Here is a 26,425-nt window from a genome sequence, read left to right on the forward strand (position 1 = left end):
TAACCTATCATTGTTGGACAGTGCTTGTGGTTCCTGAGTGGCTGGATGATCTGGATACAGAGGGTGAACATGTATGGCTAGTTGCCCTTTTTAAAAGTACGCTGTTGTGGTTTAACCTGGCAAGCAGCTGAGCATGATACAGCTGTTTGCTCATGCCTATGAGGTGGGCTGGGTAGAGACCTGGAAAATGTGCGAGAACTCCTGGGTTGAGATAAGGGCAGTTTAATAAAAATGTCACAAGAAGTGATGCACAATGCAATTGTTCGCTGCTGGCCAACCGATGCCCCGCCATTCCCTGAGGAACAGCAGCCCTCTGGCCAACTCCCCCAGTTCTATTGACACCATGTGGTATAGGATCTCTGGTTGGTTGGTCTGGGTAAGCTATCCTGGTTCTCTCCCCCCCCCAGCTCAATCCCAGCTGGGGTGGGCAATGTAAAAAGGAGAAGAGTGATTGCTTCAGTGCAAGCACTGCTCAGCAATAACTAAAACCTCAGCGTGCTGTCAGCATTTTCCTCCTAAATCCAAAACATAGCCCCATACTAGCTAAAATGAAGAAAATTAATTCTTTTCTAGCCCAAACCAGCACAATAAGTACCCCTTATTCCACACCATCTAAGTCATGCTCAGGTCTTACTCTTTCCAATACATCTTCACCACCACCCTTGCCATCCTTTGATACATACATACAGATCTCATTGCTCTTTTTCTGTGGATTCTCTCTTTAAAATGTCCGTTGAATTCATTTAGTCCATGACTTTGAGCTCCATCTGTTGTAACAGTCTTTCAGGGCTGGAGAGATGGTGTGTGGTGTTGAATTGTTGCGTGCTGAAGCCAGTCCAGGTTCCATCATCCTATTGCTACACACCACTGAGAAGAGCCTGACCTCATCCGTTTGCCTCCCACCTCCCTTCAGATATTTATAACCATTTTTCAGATCCCCCCTCAGTCGTCTTTTCCCCAGGCTGAACAGACCCAGGTTACTCAGCTTTTCTTCATCAGGGAGGTGCTCCAGGCCCTTTGTCATCTTTGTGGCACTCTGCTGGACTCCTTCCAGGTGATCCCTGGTGTCTTTGAACTAGGGAGCTCAGAACTGGACACAAATTATTGGCTGCTCTCACCAACATCAAATCACCTTAAGGTACACAGCAGACTTCCCCATCTTTATGCGTTACACCCCAGATGCATCCAGGTCCTTGAGTAAAAGTAGCCCCACAGATGGGTTTGCCTTTGCTTGAGGCAGGAATAACCAAGGCTATGTTGCCCTATGCAGGGCATTATAGGGACTTTATTTCCTTATACACAGCATAAGAGTTTTGACTGGGCGGAGCAAGCTTGACTGGCAGATCCCTGAGTGTTGACTAACCAGGTGACTTGCTAACTGTGTTCCCCAATGTTTGAATGTCCCAGCACCCATTGCTCTCAGTGTAGTTTTTAACAGTCCGTTGTATCATTCAGTTTTCCCAGAGGCTGGTGCTTGATGGGGATGTGATATACTCACTCGGTGCTGTGCTCTTAGGCCCAGGTGTTGATGAGGTTGTTTGGGAAATGAGTCCCGTTGTCTGACTCAGTTCTTTCTGGGGTGCCACGTCACCACAAGACTTGTATTTTGTGGCCCAGGATGATATTTTGGGTGGTGGTGTGGGGCACAAGATATGTTTCCAGCCATCCAGTGTTTGCTTCCACCGTTGTAAGTATATGGCACTTGCCATTACTGCAAGTAAGACAGCGATAGAATCCACCTGCCAGGCCTCCCTGTATTTGTATTTCAACTGTTGCCCTCCATACAAAGAGGCTTTACTTGATTGGCTTGCATAATTACAGCACATTTCACATCCATGGATAACCGCAACAGTGTCCATGGTCAAGTCCACCCCTCGATCCCTACCCCATCCTAATGTTGCACCTCTTTTTTGATGGCCTGAAGTGTCATGGCCCATTGAGCTAGAAATAATTCATCTTTACGTTGCCAGTCCAGATCTGCTTTAATCACTTCAATCCTAGCAGCCCAATCCACCTGCTGGTTGTTCTGGTGTTCTTCAGCAATGTGACTCTTGGGTACGTGGGCATCTACGTGATGTACTGTTACAGCCACGTTCTCTACCTGGGCCGCCATATCATGCCACACTGCAGTGACCCAGATGGGTTTGTCCTGAAATCTTAGCATATGTCTCAGCTCACCCATGGATAGGGATCAGTTGGTTTCTGATTTATTTATGAGTTCTGTTGCATCGGCCTCCTGTTCTTGTGATGGCTCCGTAGCGGTTTGCTTCTTCTGACGCTTCCTCCTGCTCCCTGTTTAGGAGAAGCTGCTTCTTCCCTTACTGAGTGAGCTGACTTCTGCTTCCATTGTTTCATCTTGACTGGCAGGGGGACCGATACCTGTCAGGGCTCAGCAATGTTGTCTGTTTCAGGGGTTGGATTATCCACAGTGTCTGTTGTGGGTCTGTTGCTGTGAGATCCAGAGGCTGTCTCCCTCCTGAAGGTGCTGAATGGGGTCGAATGAGGCTAGGTAGGCCGAGCTGCAGCATGCTGCAGTGATTTCTGTCTCTTTGGAACTGCCAGGTGATGGTGTAACTTTCTCAATCACTTTTTCAGGGCCCTGCACTTGCTTGGGGTGAAGTTTCAATGCATTGGAGGTGCCCCATGTTCTGGGTGCCTGCCCATGCCCTCACAGCTGTCCCGCCTTGGGGCAGAGCTCTGGGTGGTGGTCTCAAATAGCTGTTTAACCTTAGAATGAAACCTGAAATGTGCTCAGGAGACACAGCAGTAACAACGTGCTGGTTTGAATATCCTGAGGGTATACACAATTCTCAAACACTCTTCTGACCTGGAGAAGGGTTGACTCTCAGAGAAGAAAAGGTAAGAAGTGTAATTGCTAATAGTTTCCAAGAGATGGTTTCCAAAGTACAAGGATGGCAGCAATGCTGAGTGCAGCAGTAGGTTATGCACACAGCGGGTGCTTTTATCACATTGGGAGTGTTGTGTAGTACAGCAGAGTGAGAAAACCCAAAGCAACCCCTAAGCAGCCCTCTGCGCTGATAAACAGCAGAACAGGGAGCAAGTACAGCAAGAAAGGGATTACACCAAACAGCTTTGAGAACAGCCAAAGCAGCCCTGAGAGCAACCAGAGCAGCCCTGAGAACAACCAAAGCAGCTCTGAGAGGCACCGGAACAATGCTGTGAGCCAACAGCTGAACACTGTGGCCAGCAACTATTAAAATAATGTCATAATTGCATAAAAATATAAACAGACGTGTTCTCTCTAACACGCTGTATTCAGATCTGTTGTTATCTCAGTCCTGTGGGCCCCGCATTGGGCACCAAAAGGATCACAGTGGTGTAATGCAGCAGCAGCTCAGCACCACACGGTCATTTGTGTACTCCTCCAGGGAAGCTGGGGGAGAGAACTGGGAAAGGTAAAAGTGTGAGAACTTGTGGGTTGTGAGATAAGGACAGCTTAATGAGAAAGAAAAAAGAACAAGCAAAATGAAGGAAAGAATGAATAAAACAAAAGCGATGCACAACGCAATGGCTCACCAGCAGCCAGCTGTACCCAGACAGTCCCCGAGCAGTGGCAGCCCCCCCGCCAGCTCCTCCAGTTCTACTGTTGCCTGTATTTTGTCCTGTGAGAGAGCCCTCTGGCCACTGAGGTCAGCTGTCCTGCTTCTGTCCCCTCCCAGCAGCTGCTGCACCCCCAGCTCCTCGCTGGCAGGGCGGTGTGAGAAGCTGAAGAGTCCTTGACTCGATGGAAGCGCTGCTCTGCAATAACTAAAACATTGGCGTGCTATCAACGTTATTTTCCTCCTGAATCTGAAACACGGCACCACATCAGCGACTGTGAAGGAAATTAACTGTCCCGGCCAAACCAGGACAGCTGTGTAACTGTAGGATTTGTGTGCTTTTGCATTTTCTGCAGGAAGATGTCCCACCAGCCCAGACGCCGCTGCTGCAGCCTGACAGTGTTTCTTTGCACTCTGACTTCAGCCTGGATGTTGATCAGATGAAAGGCAAAAACGAAGAACGAGTGCGCAGGCTGACCGAGCTCCAGCAGAGATCTGCTCACTTAGGTATGCTCGCGTGTTAGGATTTACTGCGTCATCTCTAAGTACAGCAGTTAAAGGAACAAGAAGTGCTCTTCTTACTGCTCTGTACTGCCTGTAGCTGAACAGAGAGCAGCCGGCTCCAATAGGAGCTACTTATCGAGGTTGGTAGCTGCTGCGAGAGGCTTCCAACAAGCTTCAGCAGCGGGTTGTAGATGAAGCTTAGCAGAGCACAGCGGGACAAGGTGCTCTAAGCACTGCCTCGCCACGCGCCGGTACTTATCCTGTCCGTACCACTGCTCATCCTGCAGGGTGCCATGTGGTTACAGCAGCACGGTGCTGATGCTGATGGAAAGAGAGCGAACCCTGACAGATGTTGGTGGGAGGCCCGGCCTTTAATTTTTCATGTGATGCAATTTGTGCTTATGAATTCTTTCATGCAAGACAAATCTCTTCTTCGGTCAGTCAGGCAGTCGCTGTGCTGTCTGGTAATTACAGTGTCAGTACCTTTGTATAAACATTATGAGAGTATGAGATGAATGAGTACAGCTGCTGACAGGTTTTGTTTCTGTAGCTGTGGGTTCTCTTACAACCAGTTTTAGTTTGTTTGTTAGAACCACTTGGCTCAGATTTTCAGTCCTTAATGAGTATGGATGGTAGGTTTGTTTTTTGCCTCTGTAATCCAAACGAATGGATCATCCAAATGCTTTGCTGGTTTCAGTCCACCCAAATTAGTCCATTTTTGCCCTGTGAACTTCTTTTGCTCTCTGCCCTCAATTTCTGTCACCTCTTCTTCGTAACCATTCATAGTTCCAGCTGCTGGAAGAGGTAAATAAGAACAGAGGCTGCATCTGCCCAAATTTAAGTACTACTGTCTTCCAGGGCAGAAACGGTAAAAATAAGTGCTATATGTCTTATCTTTTTCACGTTCATATATAATAATAGTAATAAAAAAGCATTGCTGTGATATTCCATGCTGCACTGCGCCTGAGATGTGAGGTCTGTATCAATGACTGACCTGCAAAAGCAGTAAAAATAGCCTTCAGAGTGGTATCAGACCCATGTTCTGAAGGGAAGCAGCTGGCAGTGGAACAACATTGCATTACAGTTACTGGCTGTGCTGCAATGCAATCTGTGCAGGTAGTTGCCTTTGCCCTGCTTACCAGTGCTGAACTGTTTCTTTCTTGGGTGTGAACAGACTGTCACTGCGCGTGCTCAGCCCTAACGCTGTCACTCAGTGGCTTCATCCTTCTCTGTGTGTGTGTGCTGGCACATGTGGTGTGTCTCTGTGCCAGGAGGCCTGGGGGCAGTGTGAGTAGCGGGGCAGGCACACCGGGGTCTGCCCACATCGCCTCTGTGTTGGTGTGGCACAGGAGAGGCCATTGGCATTGGGCATGGACGGCCTACGGGGATCTACCTGCAGTGGGGCCAGACCCGCATAGCAACTGAAATGGATCTTGAAAACAGTGCTTTGTTACTTTTGTTTCTGCTTGTCTCCAGACAAATCAGCATGTTCAGTGTAGGGATGGTGATGTGGTTTCTTTGCAAGGAAGTTTTTTACACAGAGGGTGGTGACACATTGGCACAGGTTGCCCAGGGAGGCTGTGGATGCCCCATCCCTGGAGGCATTCAAGGCCAGGCTGGATGTGGCTCTGGGCAGCCTGGTCTGGTGGTTGGTGACCCTGCCTGTGGCAGAGGGGTTGAAACTCGATGATCATTGTGGTCCTTTTCAACCCAGGCCGTTCTATGATTCTCCTTCAGCACACCCATGTTGCTCTTCTCCCCCCAGGTGAGGACGTTGCCCTGGGAGAAGCAGACGACCTGCTGCAGCCCCCCCCAGCCAAAGACAGCCGGCCGCCCAGTTCTGCTGACTCCGTCGCCACAGAGCCGTGGCTGCGGCCGGGAACGGCAGCAACGCTCCGCAGGTTCCTGGCTGAGCAGCAGCGCCCAGCAAAGCTGTCTCCTGAGGGTGCACTGGCGCTGGGCTGGGAGGGCCTCTCCACCGCACACGGCTGAGCACAGCCCGCGTGGAACCCACGTGTGCCTTGCAGCAAGGGAAGGGAGCGTCCTGTTCGGCACTACTGCACTTTTAGGGTCTCTCGTAGGGATAGTTGTACTCGATGTGAATAGAGTGGAGCTCTATGTGTAATTTCAAGTAGCAATAATGAAGAAATGGAAGCTGCAGTGCAGTGGGGATCCTCAGAGCAGAGTTCTGTACTACGTGGCAGTGCAAGTGGGGCAGTGAAGTACGCTGGCGTTTTTTGCACTTTTTATACCAGTTAGTTTCAGCCTCAGAGGCAGATTTGCTGGGAACGGCGTGTGTGAATTTCATATGAAATCAGAGTTACATTTTACCTTTGTTCACAGCAAAACTCCAAGAGTGTTTGTTTGGAAATAGTGACACGACAGCAGAGCTGCAGTTTGAGCACAACCTGGAGGGCACTGCTGTTCCTCAGTGCTGAGTGTGTGCTGCGGTGCCGGGGAGGTGAGCAGTTGTTACATGGAAGGACGTCTGTTAGCATTATATCTATCTTACCTTCCTAACTTGGTTTGTGCTGGAGATACAGATAGTGTGGTATATATTTATGTTTCTGATTTAAGAGGTAATAATAAATTATTTTGTTACTAAAAATCTGCGAGCAGACTGAAGTTGCAGTAGTGTTGCAGTTGCTGTCGCTGCCCTCACGGAGGAAGAGGAGCGCCAGGGCTCTCTTCAAAGCAGGAAAGTCCCCTGGAGCCATGGCTGAGCAGAAGCTCTGCTTTTCATCGGTGCCCACAGCTTTTAGTACAACCCCATCCTCTCTTGCTTACAGTTACCCCTCTTCCCCGTCCTCTTGGTCCTTTGAAAAAGATGCTCAAAATCTTTCCTTCAGCTGTCTCTGCATAGCCCAACTCCAGCTGTTCTTATTATTATTTTCTGATTTAAAATCACGCCTGCCTGATCTGCCAAGTAAACACAGCCCTCCAACTCTGCACCAGTGAAGCAGCCTTCCCACCATTCCCTGCAGCTGCAGGTGATGGCAGACTGCAGCGAGCACGAGGCTGAACGCAGGGCCGGAGCACAGCAAGAGCTGGAGGTCAGCATTCAAGAGAAATGACAGTGCAGTGAAACCAACACTGAACAGCTACTCGGCCTTTTCCACTCAGCAATAAAGTCACGAAAGATGACAGTGAAAAATCACTACTGAAACAGGGAGTGCGCCACAGAGAAATAAAGCAGTGATGGTTTTAAAAGTCACCAGTGAGCACTGAATCCTGGCTGACACACGGACGCGCAGACAGAAACCAGGCTAACAGAGCAGGAGGCAGCGCTCTTTTTGCTACCCCCCAATTAACATTATGAGTGCAATCTACACCGAGGTCAGGCCCTTGAATTCCCTTCAGTGGCTTTTCCCCAGCTACTGCACTGAGTGCCTTCCAGAGCCCTGCTGCTGTCTGCTCTGCTCCTCTCCCTCAGTTCCAAGCAGTGGATCCGTGGCAAAGGAAGGCATAAACAAGCGCTGTGGCTTAGGCTGGTTTTGATTGCACTGATGAAAGAGTTCAAAAACTTTATTGACCTATAACCCGATTAGAGTATGCCAGATGAGAACCAAATATTGTACAGAAAGTTGTACAGAATTTTTTTTACATAGAAAACTTTACATATCTGTACCATATACATTTTGTCCATCTGAAAAAATTTCTACATCCATTGTAATACAGAATGCTTGACAATCTTGGCTTTTAACCATCAGAGCACAATTCACAGTATGAATACATTTCCAATAAATTTAACCATCCCCAAACCATGCCCGATTTGTTACTCGAATATATTCAACATTAAATTCTGTACATCAGAGTGAAATCTACATCAAACGAAAAAACCATGTGACAGCAGACACAACCTAGACTTGTTTGCAGTGATTCAAGTTCCAGTCCTTGAAGGATCATCGTTTTGATGGCTCGTTATACTGAGAAGCCCTAACACAAGTATATTACAGGTAGTTACGTCAGTCGTGATACTTCTACCTCTGCTCTCGACCGAAGGCAGCAACGCTGCTGGGCTACAACGAAACCAGAGAAATAAACCACAACCCCCCAGAAATAAACCCGAACTCCTAGTGCGTTTGGTAAACCGGTAAGTGTTATGGGTCTTCAACAAACCAAAAGTACAGAAATAAAACGATTCAGGAAGAACTGTATAGTGTTAAAGAGTTTATCTTACAGACCTGCATCTCTGTACATTTTCACAGGAGGATGATTACCGACGTCTCAGTCAGCCTGAGTGTGCAAAAAATCTTAGAATATCAGACATAGTCGCTAAATACCTTTTACCACGAGCAATAATCTCCTTTTTCTTTTCACTATAAACATCTGACCCTTCAAAATACAGCTCTCCTGAGTTGTACTTCTCGCAGAAGCTCAAACCTTTACATACAGAGTTCTTTGGGTACGTTTTCCTTCCACGCCCGCCACGCACATCTGTTGCTATACTGCTGTCAAGGACAGGAAAGGATGTCGCAGCCCACGCTGACGAGAGGACTGTGCTAAAAACTGGCTCTGTGCTCAGCACCGGCCAGGGCAGAGAAACCCACAGACAATCCATCGGGAAATAAAGGGACTGGAGTGTTGCAAGCCTTAATTACAGGTGTAAGCATCTGTACCATTCATCCTTAGATACACGCTGCCGTACAAAGAAACCATTTCTATGGATGCGCAGACGGAACGGCTCAGCCCCCTGGTCCTTTTATTTAGCTGAGGAGTTTACACTTTTAAGGGAGCGCTCCCCGGTCACTGCGTGCTACTGCTTGCTTATTGCAGACTCGTGCTCCGGTGGTTGGGATATCTGAAAAACCACGCCGATCCGCAGGAAGAACCTTCGCAGAACAGCTCGGAGTTCAGGGATAAGGTCAAACTGCATAATTTCACACAAGAGAGGATAGTAGAAAGAGGCGTGAGCCTTGAACTGAGGAGAAAACAAACAAACAGACCGGGTTATTCCATAATGCATCAGCACACCTCAGAAAGCCTGCGAGTGAAGAGTTCTAAATGCTCTCCTGAGTCAAGGTGAGAAGTCCATGAGGTGGCAAGCTGAAGCGTCACTGGAACAGCAGCTTGCAGCGCTGGGATGAGGCTAAGGCAGCTGTCAAGCCTTCTGACAGATGCTCCCTGGCTGCACACAGATCTCTCACTCCTCAATAGGAAGAATTTTGCCCTTATCCGTTACGTCTGTGGTTGCCGTTGGCCTCCTTCACTTAATATTTCAGCCAAGTTCTGCTAGAAATGGGGGGAGATCTAAATACGGATTTACTGCTTTGGAAGAGGTTAAGATGATTCACGTGCAATATGGGAAGCAAAACCAGGAGGTATTCACAATACTCTGAAAGCAGTACCAGCCACAAACTCTTCTCCTCAGCAGGAGAGGCATAAAAGCAACTTAAAACGCATTTCTAAACAATTTTAGCAACTTTAAAATATTCTGAGACAGCTGAGCAGTCACCGTACCCCCATTCTGCACTGCAGTCGTCAGTAAGCATCGAGTGCACCCGCAACACGGATTTCCACAACACACAACCCTACAGAGCAGCAGGAACCTCTGAAGCAAAATATGTGGCTGTGTGCAAAGAGCTGCTGGTTTGGAATAATATTTGACGCAGTGTTTCAAGTAGCTCCCATTACCTACCCTTTCATCACTTATCTTCAGAACTTTAGTCAAAAATAAGAGCAGTAGATTAGTCCAGGCCTCCCGATGGCTTTCTGACGTGAGAGTAAGAAAGTAACTCAGAGCCTCACTGCAGACACTGGAGAGAGAAGACACAAACCAGTAACTCACATTGTATTTTGAGCTCTGCTGCAAGGTGAGCTTTGGCTCTGTAACCAGCTACACCAGCACAGACCTGGCATAGAACCACACCACTCTGGGAAAGCTACTGTAAGTCTCATTATTAACAAAAAGCAGTGGCTTTGCTCAAATGAAAACCAAAGTCCCAGGACCTCAGTATTGAACAGGATTGTGAACTGCAATAGCAGTGTCTGCACATCTACATAAATGGTACCAAGTGCACTCTGAGGGGTGTTAGAATGCATGACAAAATGATACATTGGAGACTGAATCTCGTGCTGATGCAAGAACACAGTTTTTCATCTTTGCTCCTGGGTCTGTTAAACCTTAAAATACTTCCATTCTTCCCCCATCACAGTTTGAAGCCCTCTGTTATTCCAACTCTGGCATGAAGGACTTTGTAAAGTAAGAACGTTCATGTGAATCTGAGTGGATTATAATTAATATTCAACAATATAAAAACAACATGCCACAAGCTGCTGTGTGCCCGCAGGCTCCTGAAGGCCTGTGCTCATTTCTACAGATGAGAACAAACAGCATCAGTTCCCCAAAACAGCTGAAGTTAATGGGAGGGGCACAAGAAAAGAATATAGTTTGATATATGTATATAATTTTTTTGGTAAAAATCCCTCACCTACGTCCATGCCAGCTGGAACCACCTCTACACAGTGATGTCCCCTCAACTAAGTTTACTATAAACAAACAAACCAAAACCAGCACGTTCTTTAACAGAGGTAACAGTAAGAGGTTCTGCTACACGGCCCTTACTTTAGCAGCCTTTGCTGGACTTCTTCCCACGCACTGATTCGGCTTTCATCCATGTACATGCGGAACAGAATGCGTAACCCACAGGCAAGACTGCTTGTCTCCTGCTTCAGAAGATTGGGCTTGGATTTGCCTTTAAAACCTAAAGAGATGCAAAGAACCCATTTAGGGTTCTGTTTGTTTCACTTAAGTTTTTCATACCTCTCCTGAGCGTGTCCTGCATACAGACAGTTAGCATCTACTAACATGTAACATACAATACATATGAACAGAAATAATATGTTTATACAAAGATGTATTTCAAAGTACTTATTTTATAATGTATAGTATGTATTTATAGATTAATATTGCTAATTTTAGTGCAAGGAATAGACTGAACTGCTCCGGTACAGAGATTCCATTTTCAACCTCTTCTGGAAAACACCACATACTCCAAGAACAGACTTGTTAGCCCTCCTAACACTGTTCTGTACCTGCAGTTTCCAAACACAGGACTCACACCTACAGCCAGTGTTTAACTTGACAGCTGTGTACACCCAAAGGCAGCCCATTACATCTTTGGAAATTCAAAAGGCATTTGCATTCATATAGATGGGGCCTCCTCCATTTAGGGGTGTCTCAGGTTATAAAATTACAGCATCACGGTATTTTTAGACCTTTTTTCCCATCAATTCACAGCACGGTAATATGTTCTTGAAGAATCTCTCAGCACAGAGACTGACTGACTCACCTGCTTTCCAGAGAGCAGTTCTTTGTTCATTGTTGGAATTAAAAGCCTTAGCAAACCTGTGAGATTCTAGCAGACAATCAAGGAGTTTGAAAAGCTGCTGTGATGTCAGAAAACGATACATCCCTTGATCTTGGGTATCCACGTGGACATCAAAATCTACTGCATCTCTCTAGTTGGGGAAAAAAAGATTTCAGGTCAGAATTGACAACTGCCTTCATTAAGCTCCTGTGACATCGCAATCCTACCCCGCTTTCATCTGTGCCTTGACTTCAACTTAAAACTGTATGAAAAACTGCACCTGCATCCCAGGTGGGAGAGATCTCTGACCAATAAACATTCTCATCTCCGCTGTGTACCACAGAAGCACGGCAAACCTGATTTTACACAAGCTGTAAAAAGATCTCAACAGTCTGCTGCAAGCTCTCTAGCACTTGTAAAAGATGTAAATTTGATGTTACAGGAGTTTATGAAACTTTGTCCACTTGAGAAAAAGCAGTTAAAGAGAGACACACCTGTCCATTTCACTTACTTGTGCTGCTGCTAGGTTCTCTGCATCCTCTTTCTTGCTAGTTGCAGGGAAGAACACGATGTTGTCGATAGTCTGAATGAGTTCCAGTTGTACAACGCACTTGATCAGAAGAGCAGCAAATAACTTCTGTTCTGGAAATTCTTGGAAAAAAGAAAGAGGAATTGTTTCTTAGCTTAGATCACTACAGCATCACCTTACTTCTTTAAAGCTGTTCTTCAATTTATTCCTACAACAGCTCAACTTCAAGCACATAAACCAACTCTGGAATCCGCCCATCTGAAATACTGTTCTAAAAACAGGGCTGATGGCCGTGTTAACAGGCAAGGCTTTAAACAATTATTTCCTGACTTTTCCTAAGTCACCTGCCATGTACTGGGCAAACAGTCAGCATTACATAACATCACCCAAATTAGCGACCTTGTATTTCAGCAACTGTGCAATGGCCAGAAGCAGCAGCTGGGAGACTGCCCACAGGCAGAGGAGGCAAAAGATAACGCTGGTATCACAGATGCTTGCCTTGTACTTGGGGCAGTAATACCACTAGGCAGGAGCATTTTAGGCAACAATGCAAAACTTCACGTAAGTATCTTAAAAGTTTGATATACTCTCTCCAGATCTGCCTACATACACTTGTTTTCACCTATTGATTCCACTGCTGAAACAACTTTTTTCTTATGAAGAAAGAATTACTCATTGATTGTGTTCTCACTGTAAAGAGAGCACAATTTTTAATATTTAGTACTAAGTAAAAAGCCTACAAAAGCCAGCAGCTTATCTCTGATTTTTTAACACACAGCTCAAAAATGCAGCCCCCACAATAATCCAAAGGAATTCTGTCATACAGCGTGGAGACAAAAATGCAATCTATGCAATTGTTTTCCACATGATGTTTCTTAACATTGGAGCTACAATTAAGACACCCCCTGCTGAGCACTACCCAACTGATACAAGATACCAAACCACTCAGAAACACGCACTTGCTGTTGATCTGGCTTTGCTCACTTCTTCACTTCCTGTAGGCACTGCACTGGGTTGATGTGGCCGTCCATCTGAAGATCTCGGTTGAACAGTATCATGAATATCTACAGACTTCTGGGAGATTGTATCCTACAAAGAAACCCCAAAAGTTATTTACAGAGAATTTCTCTGAGCTAATCATCAATAGCAGTGTGCTTCTTACACAGCAAGTCGAGTAGTATTTTGGATGTTTCTCTTTGTATGTCAGCCAAAGGTCACAATCATAGAATCCTAGGATGGCTTGCATTGGAAGGGACCGCCAAGGATCATGGAGTTCCAACACCACTGCCACAGGCAGGGCCACCAGGTCCCAGGCTGTCCAGGGCCCCATCCATCCTGGCCTTAAACACCTCAATGGATGGAGCCTCCACAGCCTCCCTGGGCAGCCTGTTCCAGCACCTCACCACTCATAGTACAGAACTTCCCTCTGATATCCAAGCAAAATCCTCCTTCCCTCAACTTAAAATCATTTCCCCTTGTCCTGCCATTATCTACCCTTGTAAAGAGTTGGCTCCCCTCCTGTTTGTAGGCTCCCTTTAGGTACTGGAAGGCTGCAATGAGGTCACCCTGCAGCCTTCTCTTTTCCAGGAACAAGCCCAGCTCCCTCAGCCTTTCTTTGTAGGGGAGGTGCTCCAGCCCTCTGATCATCTTCGTGGCCCTCCTCTGGACTCTCTCCAACAGCTCCACATCTTTTTCGTATTAGGAACCCCAGACCTGGATGTGGTACTTCAGATAGGGCCTCACAAGGGCAGAGTAGAGAGGGACAATCACCTCCCTGTTCCTGCCGGCAACCCCTCTTCTGATGGAGTTTATTCAATCAGTGGTCTAGAGGGAGAAATCTGATGATTCTATGTGTCTGCTGTTTTAAACATTCATGTTTGAGTTCTCACTATCAGAGAAAATCTGAAGGAAAAAAATCAATTTGATTTTGGGAATCTTTCCACTTCTGGCAATCTCTCATTATGACAATATATCAGAGAGAATATTTAACAAAACAGACCAGAAACCAGTCCCCACACCAGACAATCCAGGCCCTAAATACAGTATTACCTATGATGAAGATGTACCAGACAAAGGACATTACCCCAAACACAAGCAGTTAATGGCCTGCAGCCAACCCTTCAGAGCCTGCCTTGAACACTGTAACAAAGACAGACTTCTCTTTCTCAAATCTTGCTAATTTTAATTATTAAGCAGTACTGTGCATGGAAAAACCTTTCCATTTAAATCAAAACTAAAAAAACCTAAATGTTCAGTTAAAACTAAGTATGCTTTCCGCTTAACTCTACATGACATAGAATCACAGAATGGTTTGGGTTGGAATGGACCTTTAAGATTATGTAGTTCCAACCCCCTACTATAGGGCAGGGACACCTCCCTCTAGACCAGGTTGCTCAAAGCCCCATCCAGTCTGGCCTTGAATGCTTCCAGGCAGAGGGAATCCATAACGTCTCTGGGCAACCTGTTCCAGTGTCTCAGCACCCTCACAGTAAAGAATTTCTTCCTAACATCTAGTCTAAACCTACCCTCTTCCAATTTAAAGTCATTTCTCCTCATCCTATCACTGCATGCCCTTATGATAAGTCTTTCCCCAGCTTTCCTGTAGGCCCCTTCAGGTACTAGAAGGTCGCTGTAAGTTCCCCCTGGACCGCTTCTCCAGGTTGAACAAGCCCAGCTCCCTCAGCCTGCCTTTGTAGGAATCATAGAATCATAGAATCATTAAGGTTGGAAAAGACCCACAGGATCATCCAGCCCAACCATTTGCCCATCACCAATGGTTCTCGCTAAACCATGTCCCTCAACACAACATCCGAACACTCTTTGAACACCAGCAGGCTCAGTGACTCCACCACTTCTCTGGGCAGCCCATTCCAGTGCCTGACCACCCTTTCAGAGAAGTAGGATTTCCTAACATCCAGCCTGAATCTTCCCTGGCACTGCTTGAAGCCATTCCCTCTAGTCCTATCACTAGTCACACAAGGGAAGAGGCTGACCCCCAGCTCACTACAACCTCCCTTCAGGTAGTTATAGAAAGCAATAAGGTCTCCCCTGAGCCTCCTCTTCTCTAGACTGAACAATCCCAGCTCCTTCAGCAGCTCCTCATAAGGCCTGTGCTCCAGACCCCTCACCAGTTTTGTTGCTCTCCTCTGGACACGGTCCAGGGCCTCCATGTCTTTCTTACAGTGAGGGGCTCAAAACTGGACACAGTACTCGAGGTGCGGCCTCACCAGTGCTGAGTACAGGGGGACAATTACTTTCCTGTTCCTGCTGACCACACTATTTCTGATACAAGCCAGGATGCCATTGGCCGCCTTGGCACCTGGGCACACTGCTGGCTCATGTTCAGTCGAGCATCAATCAATACCCTCAGGTCCATTTCCTCTACGCAGTCTTCCAGCCACTCTGCCCCAAGCCTGTAGCGTTGCCTGGGGTTATTGTAGTCAAAGTGTAGGACCTGGCATTTGGTCTTGTTGAATCCCATCCCACTGGCTTCAGCCCAGCTATCCAGCCTATCCAGATCCCTCTGTAGGGCCTCACGACCCTCAGGCAGATCAACACTTCCAGCCAGCTTGGTGTCATCTGCAAACTTACTGAGGGTGCACTCAATGCCCTCATCAAGGTCATCAATAAAGATATTAAAGAGGACAGGCCCCAGAACCGACCCCTGGGGAACACCACTCGTGACCGGTCTCCAGCTGGATTTAACTCCATTCACCACCACTCGCTGGGCCCGGCCCTCCAGCCAGTTCCTTATCCAGCCAAGAACGTATCTGTCCAAGCCATGGACTGCCAGCTTCTGCAGGAGAATACTGTGGGAAACAGTGTCAAAGGCTTTGCTGAAGTCTAGGTAGACTACATCAAAGCATTTCCCTCATCCACCAGATGGGTCACTAGATCACAGAAGGAGATCAGGTTGGTCAAGCAGGACCTGCCCTTCGTGAACCCATGCTGGCTAGGCCTGATCCCCCCGGTTGCCCTGCACATGCCGCGTGATCTCCCTCAAGACAATCTGTTCCATAATCTTCCCCAGCACCAAGGTCAGGCTAACAGGCCTGCAGTTCCCCAGATCCTCCCTGCAGCCCTTCTTGTAGATGAGAGTCACATTGGCAAGCCTCCACTCTTCTGGGACCTCCCCCATCAACAAGGAACGCTGATAGATGATGGAAAGCGGCTCGGCTATCTCCTCTGCCAGTTCCCTCAGCACTCTCAGGTGAATCTCATCCGGCCCCATGGACTTGTGGCAGTCCAGTTGGAGTAGCAGGTCTCTGTTTCCTCCTGAATCGTGGGGGGTTTAGTCTGCTCCCCAGCCAAGGCTGCCAGGTCAGAGAGTAGAGAAACCTGAGGATAACCGGTCTGACTTTTAAAGACAGATGTAAAAAAGGCATTCAGAATGTCTGCCTTTTCCTTATCCTCAGTGGTGACATTCCCAGCCTCATCCAATAAAGAATGAAGATTCTCTCTGGTCCTCCTCTTACTGTTGATAAACTTGTAAAAGAGTTTCTTGTTCCCTTTTACCCCAGCAGCCAGGTTGAGTTCAAGCTGGGCTTTTGCCTTTCTGATTTTCTCCCTGCACATCTAAACAACTTCTTCGTATTCTTTCCGGGTTGCCCATCCCTTCTTCCACAGGAGGTAGATTCTCTTTTTCTCCTGGAGCCTCAAGAACAGTTCCCTATTCATCCACACCGGTCTTCTTCTGTGCTGGCTCATTTTGCGGCTCAGGGCGACAGCCTGCTCTTGCGCCTTTGAGACTTCCTTCTTGAAGAGCAACCAGCCATCTTGGACCCCTTTACTCCCTAAGACTGAGAGAGGTGCTCCAGCCCTTTGATCATCTTTGTGGCCCTCCTCTGAACCTGACACATTTGTACTGAACTCCTGCAAGCTTTTAAAGTATTGATTTAGCAGCTTACCAGTTTTTCTTTTGCATCAGAGGGTGATACAGGGCCAAAGCCCCCACTGACCGGCTTCCAAGTCAGCAGCCTTGAAAAAGCAAAACCAGTAACAAATAAATAAATTAGTAAGCATAAAATAACATATAAAATAACACATAACCGATACTCCAGCAGGCAAACCACTCTAATAAGGTGGTTGGTTTGTTTTCAAAGTTAAATTTAAGGAAGCAAAAAAAGTAAGAAGTGGATATAGACAACTTCGTAAATTAATAAACTTATTTCACTTTTAATGAGTAAAATGTGTATATATTTTGTTCTTTCATATGTATTAAAAAATTTCAGAGTTGGGTTTTTTTTAACTTCTGTATTTCTGCCAATTGCCTCTGATGGAGAAGTAGATTCTGTTCTAGGCAGAACATCAGTACTTAGTGTCATTAGCCAGCCTCCTTCTTTCATACTGCCTTAAGCTTTCCTCAGAACATGGACTGAATTTACCCACCCCAGGCCAACTAAGCATGCTGTGGAGACCCTCTGCCATTCTCTATCTGGGCTATGTTCCAGCATTATGGTTCTGTTTACACTTAAAAGCAGACATTTCCACTTAAAATTCAACGTGTCCACTTCAGTTCATTGCTGTTATGATGCAACAAGACACTGACAGTATTTCTGATTTCTCTCCTGCTGTTTTCCTATAGCATGCTGCTGCCTCAAGGCTCTGTGCCTTAAGCACTTAAAAGTTTTATCAACTGTAGTTTATGGAGGCTGTCTGTGCCTGACAAGAATTGAAGGACATCGGGTTAAATAACTTAAGTGGGCAAATCATTGATTGGTCTACCACATGTATTGCTAGAAAGTAAATTAAAATTACTGGTCACTGTTAGTATCTCAAACTATTTAGCAGGCATTTATGGAGTAAGGCCTCAATCTGCACAAAGCAACCCCCAATGAACATTTTTGTCTGCATTTCTTAAGTGAGATCTTTCCAAAAGCATTAAGGATCCTCACTTGACACATTACTGATCTCCATACAACTGAAATAAGACAAATCACAGAAAATCCAAAGATAAGATCTAGAACCATGTAGCGAGGCAACAAAGTACAGCAAATAACTGAATTGGTTCTTGAAAGCTACCAGGACACAAGCTGCAGATTAGTCTGGATCACAGTAACCCGCCAGTAGCCTTCACAGCCAAAAATAAATTAGACTAGGCTGAAAATTCCATCTGCTAGTGGGGGCATTAGAATGAGTCAGCACAGCCAGGTCATCACAAGTTGTGCTTGGAACCAATTCACCAGAAGAAAAGGGCATTCACTCCGGCTTCCTTAAAAAGAAACTAGTACAAAGTTTCCATTAAAAGTATGAATTAATATCTGTGTATCATTATCACCTTTTTTTTTTTTCCCATATGAAAAATTCAGCTTTATTAAGGCTTCAGCTTTAATAAAACACATTAAGGACGAGAGACTATTTTTAAGTAGCTTTGTGTAACCCAGTGAGTGCTCAGAGAAAAGCAAGCCATGGGAAAGAATACTGATCACATCTGCTCAAGGGAACATTCCTCTATAAAATCCAATTGTGATCTACTGAGCCCTGCAGAAATTAGGAAGCTCCCAGCAATAAAAGAAGGGATAGCATAATGGAAGTTCCTAAAGAAGGCTTAGAAAGATTTTAAGAGATGGGAAATAAAAAATGGAAATTTGTGGAAGGAAATAATGCCTATTTTTCCATATCTAGCTATAGGCAACAAGAGTATTTGGAATGTGTCTGAAGATTAGCATATCCCATACGCTGCTCTGAAGCAGTTTCTAGTATACAACTGCGATACTACCCAGAAGCGTATGCTTTGATCTTACATGGAAAGGGAAGCTAATGTTCTGCTAGAAAACATCCTGCTTTCCAATTATGGGACATAGTAAATTAGGGCTAATTGGATTTTTATTCCCAGAGATATGGTTTCAATGTTTAATTTTGGCAGTTACCAAAATGCACACAAATTGCCAGCCCCTTGATGTTACAGCTTTATTTTAATCATAATCCATACCCACCCACGTAGACAAGTAGGTGAGGTAGTTATATATGGATTAACTTAGGTTTCTTCAGGTCAGAACTAAGTGCTACCCAGAAGCAAATGCTAAGAACTAGCTCATAGACATAGAACAAGGACTGATGTAGCAATCCAACATCATTAGGCTTGAAAATAAGTAGTGTTTCAACTCAGTGGTGGTGGAGCAAGAACTAGAAAAGAAAATCTAGGCCTGGGTAATGCTGGAAGTGGTTTCTTGTTACTCTGCTCTATGATGTGTACATATAATGTATTAACTGAGTATAATACAGTTTCACTCTTAGAAAACTCAACAGAACACCACCACAAAGGGAAAGAGCACTACAAAGTAGACACGCTGATTTTCTTAAGAAGATTAGGGTTCAAAAAAACCAACCAACCAAAAAAATATGATGGATGCTAACCATCAACCACACAGACTTAGATCTGTAAGGTAACTGCAGCATTGCAACTAGTATTTTTTGAAGAAAAATAGACTGTGGAGAAAAAAAATAGACATGTAATTACAAATTGCAAAACCTGCCCACTGGTTGCATTCTTCTGTTAAAAAGAAAGACCAAAAAAGCAGATGGTACTCAAAAGAGCCACTGTTTTGGTATTGAATAAAGCTACAGTCAGAGATAGCGTATCTCCCATACAGTATTTCTAGATTTTAACAGTTTATAGTTTACAACACCATAAAAGTAAATCCAGCACCTAACAGCTATCGGATATCTAACAGTTTGAAACCAGTAACTGTCATCCAGCTAAACTATGCTACAAAGTGAAGTATTAGCAGTCCGCTTACGCATGAGGAATTGTAGTTTTGAAGATGTCCAGCATGCAAGTGCAGGTTTTATCCCAGATTTCTAGGGTAAACTTCTCGCCATTTAGGATGACAACGTTCTCCAAACAGTTTGTACCAGACCGTGCCAGTTGTTCATTGTCTGGAAAAGAAAAATAGGGCATCTGTTTACTTGCTTTCAACACAGTAAGATGTCAGCATTGTTTAACGTAATTTGGTACGGTCCTACCTTGCTGCACACACCAATAGAGCTGTGCAAATATGTCATCCAGGAGAACGTCACTAAGTACTTCCAGATATTGCGTGAATACATCACATATTGCATAAAGTGCATGGTTGCAAGTAGTTGTCATCCATTCAGCTTTCTAAGGTTAAAAGGAAAAAAAAGTAACAACTCGGTTTAAGACAAAGCTTTTAGGATAGATCTTCCTGCAGGTATATAAACACATATTTATCCAATTTGGATTGCTTTACAGTGACAAGTCATTCCTTTCTACCTCAGACTCCCCAAACTTGCAGCCCTCAACTTTTGCTTTCCTAATGAGCAGGTTTAAAACAAACTATGGAAACAGACAGCGATCCTTAGAGACCACGCTGCAGGACTAACAAGTGTTCATCCTCATGGAGATGGAAAGCAAACTCAGCATGCACCCTAGCTCAATAGTCTAACACCAAGCTAAGCCCTTTGTGTCTCTATGTGTCTCTTAATATTTTATAGATAACAAAAATTTAGAAAGCAAGAGTAGTGTTTGCATAGTCAGATGAAGCTTCCTGGGCAGCTGACACTGCTAAGACAAGTAATTTAAACATAATTTACCCATTTCTGTTTCACTTATCTGGATAGTATCTGCTTACAAGGTCAAATGGGTGCATCAAAAGCACTGCTGTCTTTTATTTTCTAGTCATTAGAAAGTTCTGAACTAACAGAACTAATTTCTCCTAATTGTGACTTCACTCCTGATTACAAGCTTGTTGCCATGAATGTGTTCTTAAAAACCCTAAATATAGTGCACTTCATGCTATCCTGCCACTGTCTGTAGCATAATCTACTACTCTTTTTACATGTATGGCTTAAAAATATGGGAAGAGTGACAATAAATCCAACAGAATGCTAATAAAATAAAGTAAGGGATGCAGAAACACAGGCCAATGGTGCAATTTTTAAGGGATGCCTCAGGTGACTTGATAAGCTATATTACTGAACATGTTTTTTATGTAAATTCTCCCATTTCTTTTTTCACCTCAGTCTGCTGTTCTGGCAGTTTCATGTTGTCAAATATCCTGAAGACAATACGAAATAAATCTTGCCACCAGTGTTTTTCATACGTATGGCCATATGTCTTCATTATCTCAAACATTACTGTTAAGCCCCTGAAATGAAGAGAGGACAACAATATTAAGAGCTATAAAAAGACATGCAATAGACCAGGTATGTCTGGACAGCAACAGGAAACTCAAATATTATGAAGAACATTGTATGCTGACCCGGTAAATATGTACATCAGTCACATCAATAAACTATAATTAACTTTAAAAGCAATTTGAAATATACTTAACAGTCATAGGCAATAGTGAGACAGTAGTGGTCATTTCAAATAGGATTACAGCTTATACAAAAGACCACAAAACCAAAGGAACGAGTGTATCTAGGTAAGAAGTATGTATTTAGCATTAGAACGCCAACAGAATGTGTCTTGTAAGGGGGGAAAAAAAACATATTCAAGGAAAAGAAGCAGGTATTACATGAGATCGGAGTACAACTTTGCTTTTTCAACTGTTTCTGCAATCCTCAACCAATTAATACGTCTTTGTGTAAGAAGAGCTTGTGAATCATCAAGGTATGATACACAAGACACACGAGTGCAGGCAGAACTGGAGTCACAAATACCATCAAAACCAAAGAAGATTACAAGAGAATTTAGCTGCTGGCTTCCACTAACACAAAATCTAGTCATGGCATGGAGCATTTTACATTTCTTTAATCAAAGTAACACCAGCAATGCGATGCAAGGTTTACCCAGGTCAACTATGACACATAATAAAGTGGAATGTGCAACTAGCATATCTCACAGAATCTAACATCCTACATTTAAATTTATTGAAGAAAAGAACAGAGAGGATCAGTATTGCCATTAGAAAAATACAGATTTGGACATTAATCCAATGTAACAACCCATGTAAAAAGAAAAAAAGGCCTGCTGATAATTTACAGTTGACCTTCTACATCAAAATAATGTTTGATTGTTACATATTAGCAAAGTTAAATTTGAGTTTTACATACTACTGTGTTCTATGCATAAACTGTCTCCATATCATCCAACAGCAAAGTTTGAGCTGGGCTTTTTAAAATAATTTACGAGTTCAGTAATAAATCAACTGCTAATAATATATATATTTCTAATCTTCAAGATTTTATAGTTACTCATCCTAAACAAGCACTGCAGATGTGCTTGAATACAACATTTCACACGTGAAGACAGAATTTCTGCGTTCCACCATCTACTTGTTTTTAACAAGTCTACTCTTCCCATTGTGATATCACATATTAAATACAAGTCATATTACACTAGTTACATTTCTTAAGAGAGTTGTTTCTATTTTTAAAGTGTAAAGTAAGCCTTCTAGAATTTGAATTACAAATACTGATTGTTACCTGGTTCTTACATCTAATTTGCATCTATTGATGATACAGGATAACTCAAACAGAATTGGGAACCATCCTCTCACCCACACTCTGTCTTCAGGAGCTACATTCATATCATCACTCGTATATTCCTTGAAGGCCTTTAGAAGCAAACACAGTGTTGTGTTATATAGAGCCAGTGCAATTCTTCACAAACAAAATACAAGTTGGACTAGAAATAATAAGCTCTTCTGTACTAATGCTGTGCTAACACTACTGTACTGGTATTACAGCCTGATACCTCAGGTGAGTGAGAAAGTGAACTGTTTTTTTCAAGTAATGCTTAGCATACTATGAAAACTCAAAAATAAACTAAACGACAGATTCAAACGTTAGGTTTTGCACGCTGTTTGCTCTGAGTCTCTTACTCTGTTCTGTAGAGACAGCACTAAAGGTAAGGATCTACCAAAATATAAGGAGATGAAGCATTTTTGCTTATGTCATTATACACATTTCTCAGTACAAAGCAGATCCTGAAATATGTTCATCTCCAGCAGTTTTCAGGAAAGCCAACACATGAACTAGGAAGATGGGAGGCAAGGCAGAGAGAAAAGAAATTTGCTGATAACTTTAGAACAAGTGGTATTTTATATTCCTCTTCCTTCCGAATAAAGTATGTTTCTCACTGATCTCTGAAACTTGAAGCAAAGCCAGTAAGATTAGCACTTCCACTTTATTAAAACACTGTTCATTAAAAAACCCAATTTAATTAACACAGATTATACCTGAGGTCTATCAGATACGTATTTTGCACAGTGGCGAATGAGGCGGATGGCTTCCATACTGGTATCTGGAAATGCTGCATTGCAGGCAAATTCAGACAAGCACTTTACTGCATCCTGGAAAGAATCTATGGTTGCTGGGAAGTGTTTTTCAAACACAATCGCTGGGGAAAAAAAGGTGTGAACAGAAGAAAAAGGTAATGCTTCAAAAATCTACTAATTCTAAGATGAACTAACTGTAATAGAAGTCACAAGAGGTTGGTTCATCGACCGGTGTTGTGAAAGGCTTGATTACTGAACAAAACTAAAACATCAGTGTTCAACAAAAATAATCACTTTGAAAGCATTATATTTTGAAAGTAAATGTCCAAAATAAATAAAGGTAGCACCTAGTCTAAAGGAGTTTACAAGTAAATAAGAAGAGAGCAGTAGGCTTACTGCTTAACATTAGGTCTGTGATTGGAGCTTCACAGGACCACCTAAAACAATGTGGTTCATTTTCCCTCAGCAGAACGGTCCTCTGGTCTTGATTTTCGAATAGAAGGAATTTTGAAACATTCAGAATAAAATGCTGAAAATGTTTTAGGAACTTGCAGATGTTGAGACAGAATAAGAGAGCCTTTTTGGCATTTAAAGTCTGAGTTCTAGATCAGAATGGAAAAAGAACCCAAAACCCAGCAGTTCCACCCATTTCAGCAGAGCTGTACACAAACACAATTCAGAAACAATGAGAAAGATAAGCAAACAACGTAATAGTAAAATGACTTGTAAAATGAGTTTGTTGTTGTGTCTTTTTTCCCCTGGAAAAAATACAAAACTGCTACACTAAAATGAAAAATAATCCAAGGAAAATAATCTAAGGCTTGACTGGTTTTTACTACAGAAAACTGCAAGTAGTCAAATGTTTCAAAAAACCTAAAGGGAAGACAGATGACAATGACCTGACTGAATTACACCTGAAAGTGTTTTACCAGAGGATTGGTTTGTACAATATATAACATAAAACAACACGGTTTCCTAAAACATCCAGTGAGCTTTATTATGCAGGCTGTTGAACCAACAGAGAAACAAAGCTCCTCAGCCTCCAGAGTCACAACCACTTTCACGATGTCTGATCATCATCAATACTCACTGACAATGTGCCCTGTAGTCTGGAATGCAAGTTCCACTATACTTTCATCCTGATCTGAGGCAGCCAAATGAAAAACTGAAAAAATATTCTTCCAACCAGAACGGATGTTGGCAGCTTGGGAATTCACCATCTGCGCAATGCACCGCACGACCATGTCTCGAATAGTAGGAGACCTGAATGAAGATGGTAAACGGTAATTGTTCAAACTAAATTAATCCATTAGGATATTATCATTCTTCAGCAACTGATTTTACGGAGGCAATGTGAAACATTAACTGCAAAAGTTGGTGCTTATCATCCCAAGGGACTGAGTTAATTATAAGTCATTACCTGTTTCTCTTCATTATATGTTCAAACGGTCTTAAGAAGTCCTTCTGAAATCGGAAATTAGCAAGTTCTCCTTTTTCTAGGAACTTCATGGATAACTGCCTTAATGAGTCTACCGCAAAAATAGCTACATCTTCATTGGGATTGCAGCCAACCTGACAACACAGAGTAGTAATTAAAGTAAGCTGGGATCATAATTCTTATGGATTCAGCTCAAGTTGCGTTTACATTCGATCATGGCCAACAGAGCAGTACAGAAAAATCAACAAAGTTAAACAGTAGCCAATTCCATAAACCGCAGTCATTACTGTAATCCATTAATTCCTAACCAATTCCAACCATATTCTACATTATACATCCTAGCATTTAAACTTTCTCAAAACAAACAAGCTGTGTATGAAGACTTCTACAAGCTGTATTCAAAATGTGTAAATCTTCACTTCGAAACAGATTTGAGCAGAAAACAGCCTCTTATATATCCCAAGCCTCATAAAACACTCAAGCACATAGAACACAGAACTAAAAGAAGCTAGTTCAAGACTCAGATCATGATAAATAACTTAATGTGTGCTCCTGCTTTTGCATTTATTATACTGTGCACCTCTGCCTTACACACTTTTCGAGCTTTACATTTTTTGATGTTTTAAACTACTTACAGAGAATGACAGAAGATCAATATAATTCAGATGAGAATGTTTTCAGCCAATCTCTAAATAAAATTTGTATAAATCAAGCAGCACAACAATTCACAGAGATACCTTATTAAAATGATCTCCAATAACTTCCCAGATTCTAGACCACTGTAGCCTAATCCGACCCATGTTGTAGTAAGAAATCTCTACTATCTTCTGCAGGCTGAACATTCGAGGGTGAGTAGCAGACAGCAGCTCATCCATAGATACAGCACAAAGCCAACGAACGAAATCCACTGTTAAATAACAACAGATATTAATATAGCATTGTTCCAAAGTCTATCACAAAGATACTTCATAGTTTGTAGGGAAATAAATAAAAATGAAATATAAAACCTACCAATAGCATTTCCATCCAATCTTGTAGATCCTGTAAATATTCTGTAAAGCAAAGTTTAAGACGTTATTACAATGTCTTAGAAAAGTATCTATTAACCAGGTACTCAAGCCTTTATAACCCATCTAATGTTATTTATTCAGTTTTAAAAATTGTGAAAAAAGATTGAGCTGTGAAAATAAAAGCAGAAATATTTCAGTTACGTCTAATATTTAAAAATTACTCCACAGAGTACATGGAGACAGGGCAGTGAGCACAGTTTCTAATTCTATCTGCTCCCTGACAGTGACAGATGAATAACATCAGCAGCTTTATAAACTATGCATGCCTCCTTCAAATGGATAAGGCAGCCTTCTCCAGAGTGCATGATTCCCACTTGCCATGACAAATAGATACTTGAAACACTTTTCATTATGAAGTGTGGAGTAACACTGCAAACCTAAAGAGCTATTACGTGTTTGACATTAAGCCCCTCCAGGTAGCTCAATGTGATTTTACTGCAAGGCAACTTTCATTGAACTGACATCAATCTTGCTGCTATACTCAATCACAGAAAGCCTGTGAGCCTTCAGAACACCGCTTTGTTCCAGGATTGTCAATTTTGACAACCATTTAGAAAATGATACTTTCTGACTTCTTATACACTGAGACAGATAGATCCATTAAGACCTCAGTCAGATCGGTAAACAAGGAATTGTGATGATGTGTACTAGGTCTTATCCAACCAGTTAGTATAAATATGATTCACAAAAGGCAACGCTGAAATAACAGTGTTGATAATACACAGCAACATACTCTGGAGAAAAGCAGGAAATTGGTAACCACATTTAAGAGGAAGGGGATTTGTCTACAAGTAATGCTCCTTGTACAAAGGCAAATAAGATTTGCTATTT

General features: G+C 43.3%; 2 protein-coding genes across 17 annotated transcripts in view; one reads left to right on the forward strand and one right to left on the reverse strand.

Moving 5' to 3' along the window:
* The window catches only part of CSPP1 (centrosome and spindle pole associated protein 1), a 49,882-nt gene extending 43,205 nt beyond the window's left edge, over nt 1-6,677 (forward strand). For all 13 annotated transcript variants that reach the window (XM_040691127.2, XM_040691113.2, XM_040691128.2 and 10 more), the window contains 2 exons: nt 3,917-4,067; nt 5,830-6,677. In XM_040691127.2, coding sequence (XP_040547061.1) covers nt 3,917-4,067; nt 5,830-6,056 — 378 coding nt within the window. In that variant the 3' untranslated portion in view covers nt 6,057-6,677. The remainder of the gene's footprint in view (nt 1-3,916; nt 4,068-5,829) is intronic.
* An 879-nt stretch (nt 6,678-7,556) lies between these two features.
* Nucleotides 7,557-26,425, reverse strand: part of ARFGEF1 (ADP ribosylation factor guanine nucleotide exchange factor 1) — an 87,474-nt gene continuing 68,605 nt past the window's right edge. For all 4 annotated transcript variants that reach the window (XM_418283.8, XM_040691065.2, XM_046928359.1 and 1 more), the window contains 16 exons: nt 25,536-25,576; nt 25,262-25,431; nt 24,507-24,658; nt 24,177-24,349; nt 23,048-23,208; nt 22,293-22,423; nt 20,881-21,010; nt 19,869-20,004; nt 19,643-19,781; nt 16,811-16,880; nt 12,863-12,992; nt 11,886-12,025; nt 11,357-11,525; nt 10,630-10,768; nt 9,703-9,820; nt 7,557-8,985 (listed from right to left, as the gene is read on the reverse strand). In XM_418283.8, coding sequence (XP_418283.3) covers nt 8,821-8,985; nt 9,703-9,820; nt 10,630-10,768; nt 11,357-11,525; nt 11,886-12,025; nt 12,863-12,992; nt 16,811-16,880; nt 19,643-19,781; nt 19,869-20,004; nt 20,881-21,010; nt 22,293-22,423; nt 23,048-23,208; nt 24,177-24,349; nt 24,507-24,658; nt 25,262-25,431; nt 25,536-25,576 — 2,164 coding nt within the window. In that variant the 3' untranslated portion in view covers nt 7,557-8,820. The remainder of the gene's footprint in view (nt 8,986-9,702; nt 9,821-10,629; nt 10,769-11,356; nt 11,526-11,885; nt 12,026-12,862; nt 12,993-16,810; nt 16,881-19,642; nt 19,782-19,868; nt 20,005-20,880; nt 21,011-22,292; nt 22,424-23,047; nt 23,209-24,176; nt 24,350-24,506; nt 24,659-25,261; nt 25,432-25,535; nt 25,577-26,425) is intronic.

This window comes from Gallus gallus, chromosome 2 (assembly GCF_016699485.2).
Source record: "Gallus gallus isolate bGalGal1 chromosome 2, bGalGal1.mat.broiler.GRCg7b, whole genome shotgun sequence".
Classification (NCBI taxonomy): Eukaryota; Metazoa; Chordata; class Aves; order Galliformes; family Phasianidae; genus Gallus; species Gallus gallus.